The sequence below is a fragment of the Mandrillus leucophaeus genome, unplaced genomic scaffold, assembly GCF_000951045.1.
Source record: "Mandrillus leucophaeus isolate KB7577 unplaced genomic scaffold, Mleu.le_1.0 Scaffold24, whole genome shotgun sequence".
Taxonomy (NCBI): Eukaryota; Metazoa; Chordata; class Mammalia; order Primates; family Cercopithecidae; genus Mandrillus; species Mandrillus leucophaeus.
In genome coordinates this window covers 2934024-2943345 of record NW_012102476.1, presented here as the reverse complement: position 1 = coordinate 2943345, position 9322 = coordinate 2934024, and the positions used below count along the sequence as shown (strand labels likewise).

Here is a 9322-nt window from a genome sequence, read left to right as displayed (position 1 = left end):
CTTGAACTCCTGACCTCAAGTGATCCACCTGCCTTGGCCTCCCAAAGTGCTGGGATTACAGGCGTGAGCCACTGTGCCCAGCCTGGATACAATATTTTGTTTGTTTGTTTGTTTGAGACGGAGTCTCCAACTGTCGCCCTGGCTGGTGTACAGTGGCGGGATCTTGGCTCGCTGCAACCTCCGCCTCCCGGGTTCAAGTAATTCTCCTGCCTCAGCCTCCCGAGTAGCTAGGATTACAGGCACCTGCCACCACGCCTGGCTAATTTTTTGTATTTTCAGTAGAGACAGGGGTTTCACTATGTGAGCCAGGCTGGTCTCAAACTCCTGACCTCAAGTGATCCACCCGGTTCGGCCTCCCAAAGTGCTGGGATTATAGGTGTGAGCCACCGCATCTGGCCTGGATACAATATTTGAGATGAACCTTTAATGATGAGAAAGGGTTAGCCATTTGAAAATCTGGAAGACGAGTGTTTGAGACTGAACTGCAGAGGCCTTGTAGAAGAATCTTGGTGTGTTTGAGGAATAGGAAGAAAGCTTGTGTTGCTGGATCTGAGCATCCAAAGGAATGAACAAGGGAAAATGCAGCAGGGGAGATGGAGGAGAGGTAGGCAGGGGGTAAACTTGGCCAGAACCCAACCTCTAGCAAAAGCAATGCATCTCACTCACCCTGATTAAAAGAGAATCAGTGAGGAGACTCAGCCAGGAGCCTGTCTCTGGCAGTGAAAGCCCTACTGGAAGGAGCCTCCTGCTATTTTAAACAGGAACTTGGAAAAAGAAGGTAAAGGGCTCCATCGATGTGCCCTGCAATCATGTACAGGTATCTACTTGCAATACGATCTAGTTCATGTTCTTGAGGATCTCATAGTCTAGTAAAGAAGTTTTTGGTCATGCCTATAATCCCAGCACTTTGGGAGGCCGAGGCAGGTGGATCACCTGAGGTCAGGAGTTCGAGACCAGCCTGGCCAGCATAGTGAAACCCCATCTCTACTAAAAATACAAAAATTAGCCGAGCGTGGTGGCGCATGTCTATAGTCCCAGCTACTTGGGAGGCTGAGCAGGAGAATCGCTCAAACTCTGTCTCAAAAAAAACAAAAAGAAGTTTTTGGGGCTGGGAGCAATGGCCCACACCTGTAATACCAACGCTTTGGGAGTCCAAGGCAGGTAGTCACTTGAGGTCAGGAGTTCAAGACCAGTCTGGCCAACATGGTGAAACCCTGTCTTTACTAAAAATACAAAAATTAGCTGGGCATAGTGGCACATGCCTGTAATCCCAGATACTCAGGAGGCTGAGGCATGAGAATCGCTTGAACCCAGGAGGTGGAGGTTGTAGTGAGCTGAGATTGTGCCACTGCACTCCAGCCTGGGCAACAGAGCAAGACCCTGTCTTTAAAAAAAAAAAAAAAAAAAAGAAGGAGAAGGAGAAAGAGAAGCTTGTGGGCGGGGCACAATGGCTCTCACCTGTAATCGTAGCACTTTGGGAGGTTGAGGCAGGTGGATTGCTTGAGCTCAGGAGTTGGAGACCAGCCTGGGAAATGTGGTGAAACCCCGTCTCTACAAAAATCACCAAAAAAAAAAAAATTAGCTGAGCATAACGGTGCACATGCCTGTAGTCCTAGATACCTGTGTGGCTGAGGAAGGAGGAGCACTTGAATCAGGGAGGTCGAGGCTGCAGTGAGCCGATATTGCATGCTCCACTCCAGCCTGGGTGACAAAGTGAGACCCTGTCTCAAAAAATAAAAAAATTTAAAAAAAGAAGCTTCTGATTTAAAATATATATATAAATATACAGTATGAGTGATATATGAAAAGGACAATAGGGTGTTCTGGCAGGAGAAGAGTGGGGTAAGTGAACAACTCCTTTGCGGGTATTAGGTATTTGGTGCAGGTCTCACTGAGAAGGTAACTGTGAAGAACCTTGAAAGATGAGTGGGTGTCAGGTGTAGTGATGCACACCTATGGTCCTAGCTACTTAGGAGGCTGAGGCAGGAGGACTGCTGGAGCCCAGGGGTTCAATGCTATAGTGCATTATGTTTGTGCCTGTGAATAGCTACTGTATTCCAGCCTGGGCAATATAGTGAGACCCCATCTCTAAAAAAACAAACAAACAAAAACTAAAGATAAGTGGGAGTTTGCCAGATTGGCCAGGAGGCAGTAGGTTGTGGAACTATATATATATATATGTTTTTTTGTTTTTTTGTTTTTTGATACAGGGTCTCACTCTGTCCCCCAGGCTGGAGTGCAGTGTGCAGTCACAGCTCACTGCAACCTCCACCTCCCAGGCTCAAGCAATCCTCCTGCCTCAGCCTCCCGAGTAGCTGGGACTACAGTATTTTTTGGTGGTGGCAGGAGTCGTTTTTGTTTTTTGGAGACAGGATCTCGCTCTTTTGCCCAGAATGGAGTGCACTGGAGTGATCATGGCTCACTGCAGCCTCAACTTCCTGGGCCCAAGCGATCCTCCCACCTCAGCCTCTTGAGTTGCTGGGACTACAGGTGCGTTCCACCTAATTTTTGTATTTTTTGTAGAGATGTCTAACTATGTTGCCCAGTCTGGTCTCGAACTCCTGGCCTCCTGGCCTCCTGCCTCAACCTCCCAAAATGCTGGGATGACAGACCTGAGCCACCGCACCTGGCATGGACAGGCCTTTGGATCACAGAGGATTCTCTCCCGCTCATAGGTTTGCTGGACATTTCTCACCTCCCTTGTAATTATTTGTTCCATGTCTATCTCCCGCATAAAAACAGGTCAGGGACCTTGTCTTTATCTTTCTATCCCAGTACACAGCACACAACAGGTGCAGCTGTTGAGTGAGTAACTAATTACCCTCAAGAAGCTCTTCATGTGTTAGGTGCTCAGAGAGGGGGTTGCTCAGAGAAGGGGATTCTAACTAACCCAGGCTGGAGGGTCAGAGTAGGCTTCTTGGAGGAAGTAGTGCTTGAGGTGTTTTGACAGAGGAGATTAACAAGAGGTGGGTAGTGGTGGAGGAGCATTCCAAGTAAAGGAAACCACATTTAAGGAGCCCAGGGCTGAAACTACACAAGTGGAAGGGCTTGAGTGCCAATGAAAGTTAGGCTTTAGGGACAGCATGTAGAGGTGATCCAGTGGGGTTTTAATGGGGGAGTGACATGGCCAGATGTAATTTTAGAAAGCAGGCCAGGCACGGTGGCTCACGCCTATAAATCCCAGCACTTTGGGAGGCAGAGGCGGGCAGATCACCTGAGGTCAGGAGCTCGAGACCAGCCTGCCCAACATGGTGAAATCCCGTCCCTACTAAAAATAAAAAAAATTAGCTGGGCGTGGTGGCTTAATCCCAGCTACTAGGGAGGCTGGGGCAGGAGAATCGCTTGAACCCGAGCGGAGGTTGCAGTAAGCCGAAGATCCTGCCACTGCACTCTAGCCTAAGCGACAGAGTGAGACTCCGTCTCAAAAAAAAAAGAAAGAAATCAAGAAAAGAAAGTGGCCAGGCGTGGTGGCTCACGCCTGTAATCCCAGCACTTTGGAAGGCCGAGGTGGGCGGATCACGAGGTCAGGAGTTCGAGACCAGCCTGATAAACATGGTGAAACTCCGTCTCTACTAAAAATACAAAAATTAGTCGGGCATGGTAGCGCGCGCCTGTAATCCCAGCTACTCAGGAGACTGAGGCAGGGGAATCTCTTGAACCCGGGAGGCGGAGGTTGCAGTGAGCCGAGATTGCGCCACTGCACCCCAGCCTGGCCGACAGAGAGAGACTCCGTCTCAAAAAAAAGAGAAAAGAAAGTTCACTGCAGGTCGGCTTGGAGGGCACACTGGTAGGGAAGGGAGCTAGGAAAACCAGGAAGAAGGAACTTCCAGAAGCCCCAAAGAGCTCCCCTCAGGCCATCAAGAGCCCCAGCCCCGAACGCAGGGTTCTAGGGTTTTGAGAGCCCAGCAATTTGGAAAGCGCGGGCGGAGCAGGAAGAGCCGCACTGCAGCCAGCCCTGGTCCGTTTCTAGGGAAGCCAGGCCGGTGCTTACGATCTCGCGAGAACCCGTCCAGGGATTCTTCCCGCACGGAGATCGGGGAGAGCGGGGGGCGGGAACTTGAGAGCCTGTATTTCGTTGCCTTCATTCCTTAGAGGGGAGAATCGCCCTGGACTTTTTTTTTCTTTAATCTCTGGCCAATCTGGCCAGTGGTTCTCAAAACGCGAGGGATTGCAGACGTGCTTCCGAGGCCCCGCAGGGCGGTGGGAAATCCGGCGGGCTTTTTAGGGGGTGAAGGAGCACTCTGTTTGCCCTCCCTTTGGGCCGTGCAGCCGAATGACTCTTTCGCCGACGCATAAAAAAGGTCTCGGATGTCGGGTTTCCCAGGTCCCGGTGGGCGGCGCGCCGGCGTCCGGGCTTTCCACGCAGGTTCCAGACCTGTGGGCCGCCTCCCGCCGACAGCTGTCGCCATAGCAACAGCGCCCCCCGCACGCCCCCTCCTCCTCCTCCTCGCTGCCTTCCCTCTGGAGTGCCGCGCGGTTTTCCTTTTAAGGGTCGCGCTGGATGCTGTGGCGTAGGTGGTGCCTGCGGGCAGCCAGACCTCAGGCGGGGCATCGGCTGATGCAGCTGGCGGCCGTTTTTGAACCAGACGTCGGAGCCAGAAAGCCGCTGACTACGCCAAGACAACCTCTTTATTTAATGGGCTCAAACAGAGCAAGGGAACCATACAAAATTTACAGTTTGAATTTTGCCCGCAGACACCCCTCTCCACCTTTTTCATGCCTGTGTGTACACACACACAGTCCAAGCCTCAGACGAGAAGCCGTTTATTGGTAAAGAGACACATGGAAATGTGGCTGCCAGGCCTCAGAGCATCCTGCCCTTCTCCCAGCCAGCTGGCCTCTGCTATCCACCAGGACTGGGGCTTGGCATCCAGGCTGGATACCATGAGTGCACCTTCTGTCTCTGGTCTATTCTGCCAGTGTCTCCGTGTCAGGGTGGGTTGGCTCCCTCCAGGGCACAAAGGTCTGGGCTCTGTCCAAGAGTGCCCCTCCATAGGGGTGGGTACCACCATGCCACAGAGCAGTATTTGCCCCATCCGGATGATCAAGATACCCCTGCCTCATCCCATTACCTTAAATTCCAGAAGCCCCATCACTGCAGCTCAGAAGGTAAACAAACCCTGGTTCAGGCGTTGGTCTCCCAGAGCAAGGTTGGGAGGCATCAGTGGTGCAATCAGCTTACTGCAGCCTCAAACTTTTGGGCTCAAGTGACTCTCCCACCTCATCCCCCCAAAGTGCTGGGATTACAGGTGTGTACTACCTGCCCAGCAAGGGGAAAGTGTCAGTTCTTAACAGATGAGGCAGCAGGAATTCAGGGTTGAGTCCTCAGGTGAAAGCCAGTTTATTTATTCAACAAGTATCGAATGCCTACTGTGTGCTAGGCAGTCTTCTAGAAGCCAGGGGTATAGCCCGTCCTGGCAAGATCCTGACTGGGCCCAGCCAGGACAGTTTCCTGAGCTTCAAGGTTACTCTCTCCAATCCCTATTTCTATCTATTCTCCTTCCTCCCCTTTCTTCCCTTCCTTCTCCCTCCCACCACCTCCCAGGCCCTTTCTTTGCTAAGCAGCAGAGCCCCTCCCTTTGGTCTCCTGGGCCTCCACCCTCCCTGGACCTGTCATTCCAGTCCTGTTGGTGCTTCCTGCTTGAGGGGCCTTGCCCTACCATCCCCTATCCCAAAGGGCCTCAGGACCAGGTGCCCACGCTGGTGCTTGATGCGGGCAGAACTGTCACCAAAACCCTTGCCACACTCTGCACACTTGTATGGCTTCTCCCCTGTGTGTGTACGCCTGTGTTTGACCAGATCTGAGCTTCGGGGGAACTCCTTCCCACAGAAGCCACACACGTGGGGCTGGCTGGGTCCAGAAGGCTGGGCCCGAACTCGGGGTCGAGGGGCTGTGGGTACTGGGCCAGGTGGGTTATGTGGCCGCAGGAGAGTGGATGGTGGTGGTGGCCGGGCCCGTTCACCACGGTGGGTGCGGAGGTGCTTGACTCGGGCTGAGCTGTCAGCAAAACCCTTGCCGCATTCAGGACAGAGGTAGGGTTTCTCCCCTGTGTGCACGCGATGGTGTTTCACCAGGTCAGAGCTTCGGCGGAAGCCCTTGCCACACTCAGGGCACTTGTGGGGCTTGTCGCCCGCCAGTGGTGGGGGTGGCTCCCCGGCCTGTGGGCCCCCAGGCTCCGGCTCCAAGCCAGGCAGGCCAAAAGGCTCACCAGAGTGTGAGGGACTTCGAGGTGTCAGCGGGGGGCTGGTGCCCAGAGGAGGTGGGGGTGGGCTGGGGATCAGAGCAGGTAGGGGATAGCCTGGGAAGCTGAAGTCCTGGGGCTCCATGTGAGTGAGGCGGTGGCGAAGAAGGGTAGAGCTGAGGCTGAAGGTACGGTCGCATTCCGGGCAGGCATGGGGCCTCTCGCCACTGTGGGTGCGGAGGTGTTTGACTCGGGCGGAGCTGTCCGCGAAACCCTTGCCGCACTCTGGGCAGAGGTAGGGCTTCTCACCCGTGTGTACCCGCAGGTGCTTCACCAGGTCGGATCCCCGGGCAAACTCCTTTCCACACACATCACAGCCAAAGGGCTTGGGCCCCAAGTGACTGCGCTGGTGACTCAGGAGGCTGCAGCTGAGCACAAACCTTTTGCCGCAATCAGTGCAGATATATGGCTTGTCCTGGGCCTTCGGTCCCTGGGTAGCTGCTGTGGCTGCCCGAGATGGCTGCCGTCGGGGCACCACTGGTCGGGGGGGCTGCTCCCCCCGGTGTGTCCGCTGGTGCTTGATGCGGGCAGAACTGTCACCAAAGCCCTTGCCACATATGCCACATTTGTAGGGCTTCTCACCAGTGTGTGTCCGCTGGTGTTTCACCAGGTCAGAACTCTGCCGGAAGCTCTTGCCACATTCACCACAGATAGTGGGGCGCTCACCAGCAGGGATCCGGGACCGAGGAATCTTTGGGGGACCCTGGGCTGGTGGCCGGGCTCTATAGGGCTTCTCCCCACTATGAGTCCGCTGGTGTTTGATCCGGGCAGAGCTATCCCCAAAGCCCTTGCCACAGACCCCACACTTGTAGGGTTTCTCCCCCGTGTGGGTCCGCTGGTGTTTCACCAGATCTGACATCTGCCTGAAGCTCTTGCCACACTCACCACACACAGCGGCCCGATCACTACTAGCCTGGCCCCAGCGTGGTTCCCCCAGGAGCCGGGGGCCTCTGTCCTGAGGCTGAGGCTTTCCTAGAGCCTCTCTCTGGACCCATAAGTCATCCCAGTTCTGGATGCCTTCAGGTTTGAGAGAGGCATTTCCTACTTCATGATCTGGGGCCAAATCTTCTTCTTCCTTGAACCCCAAGCCATCTTCCTGTGGGGTATGTTCGAACTCATTCGGCTGGGAAATCACGTTCTCACTCCCTAGACCTGAGGAAAGAAAAGGAAGTTGTAGACCCTCCCCTTTGGCTCAGTCCTTATCTTTGACAGCAACCTCTCCAGGAAGACTCCCTTGACAATCTGTGGTCACGGGAACCCCAATCTGTCTCCTGTCAACCTCTGGTGCACTTACTATCTGTGCCTCTCAATAAAAACTTGTTTTAACTGGGCCCTTAATGTATGCCATTCACTGAACTCAGCATTAGTATTCAATGCTTGCAAACAATACTGTAACACTATGACTATCCCCATATTACAGGCATTGAAAGACTCAGAGAATTTAAGTCCCTTTGCTGGAGGTTAGAAAGGTTAGAAAGTAGCAAAGCCAGGCCGGGCGCGGTGGCTCAAGCCTGTAATCCCAGCACTTTGGGAGGCCGAGATGGGCGGATCACGAGGTCAGGAGATCGAGACCATCCTGGCTAACACGGTGAAACCCCGTCTCTACTAAAAACACAAAAAATGAGCCGGGCGTGGTGGCGGGCGCCTGTAGTCCCAGCTACTCCGGAGGCTGAGGCAGGAGAATGGCGAGAACCCGGGAGGCGGAGCTTGCAGTGAGCTGAGATCCGGCCATTGCACTCTAGCCTGGGAGACAGAGCGAGACTCCGTCTCAAAAAAAAAAAAATAAAATAAAATAAAGAAAGTAGCAAAGCCAGGCCAGCAAGGTGGCTCACACCTGTAATCCTAGCACTTTGGGAGGCCGAGGTGGGTGGATCACTTAAGCCCAGGAGTTAGAAACCAGCCTGGGCAACATGGTGAGACCCCATCTTTACAAAAAAATACAAAAATTAGCTGGGCATGGTGGTGCGCACCTGTGGTCCCAGCTACTGGGAGGCTGAGGTAGGAGGATCACTTGAGCCCAGGAGGTGTAGGCTGCAGTGAGCTGTGATTGTGCCACTCTAGCCTGGGTGACACAGTGAGACCCTGTCGCCAAAAAAAAAAAAAGAAAAAAAGTAGCAAAGCCTGGTGTCTTAAGGTCTGTCTGACACTCAATCCCATGTTAATCCCTGCATTATACTGTCTATTTTGAAAACCTAGTATTTGCTATTATTATCTTATTATATTAGCCCATTCAGTAATTTATTACATCAGTTATCCTGTGTGTACCTGAGAGAACCCAGGCACACATCCCTTCCTCAAGAAGCTTAGGGTGGTAGGAGAGATAAGATGGTTATAATTGTGGGTTCAGAATAACTATGTTGTCACAAGAGTGATAGGAGATAAGGAAGTAGGAACTGGCATTACGGCAGAGCGAAGAGAAAATAATGGAGTGGAATGGAAGATAAGGTGTCAAAGGATGTTGGCACTAGCCTGAGCACGCACGGTTTGGATTGGACACTAGCTAAGGCTTTTAATTAGGAGACAAGGGGACGCTAGGGAAGGTTTTCCAGAAGAGACACAGGATTATATCTGGACTTAGATCAATCTGGCGGCAGAATGCATCAGTGGAGAGAAAGGGGCAGAGAGGAGGCTACTGCAATTGCCAGGATAAAACAGAATGAAACCTGAAGTAGGGCAGAGGCAGAGAGGACAAGAAAGGCCGTGGGGGAGGGGGCAGAGGCCGTGAAGAGCCCCTCCCGGCCTGGTGCACAGTAGGTGTTCGGAAAGCTCCGCTCCCTCCCTCGGTGTTTGCTCCCCTCCCCCTTTCTCCCCGGAGGCACAGCTCACGTCCGATCTTCCTGCATCTCGGCCGGCCAAAGCCAAGCATCGCAGTCCCCACCGGCCGTTACCTGTCCGTGGTGGCGCACGGCCGAGGCCCTCACCTGTGCGGGCGCCTCTCAGCGGCTCCCTCTCCTCCTGGCCGTGGAGATCCGGGCCCCAGGGCTCTACCGCGCGCTCCATCGCCGGCACGCCGCCCTGAGGAAGAGGACAGACAGCATCCCGCGGTCATACAGCCATGTGTGGCCCGCGGCGCCCTGCCG

The 9322-nt window shown here is 53.7% G+C and overlaps 1 protein-coding gene across 2 annotated transcripts in view; it reads right to left on the bottom strand.

The window, feature by feature from the left end:
• Positions 1 to 4611: 4611 nt before the first annotated feature.
• ZNF48 (zinc finger protein 48) overlaps positions 4612 to 9322 on the bottom strand; it is a 19510-nt gene continuing 14799 nt past the window's right edge. The window contains exons 2-3 of one of the 2 annotated variants that reach the window (XM_011982458.1): positions 9164 to 9257; positions 4612 to 7394 (exon numbers count right to left, since the gene is read on the bottom strand). In XM_011982458.1, the coding sequence (XP_011837848.1) occupies positions 5614 to 7394; positions 9164 to 9242 (1860 nt within the window). In that variant the 5' untranslated portion in view covers positions 9243 to 9257 and the 3' untranslated portion in view covers positions 4612 to 5613. The remainder of the gene's footprint in view (positions 7395 to 9163; positions 9258 to 9322) is intronic. The other variant, XM_011982460.1, reaches the window with a different exon arrangement.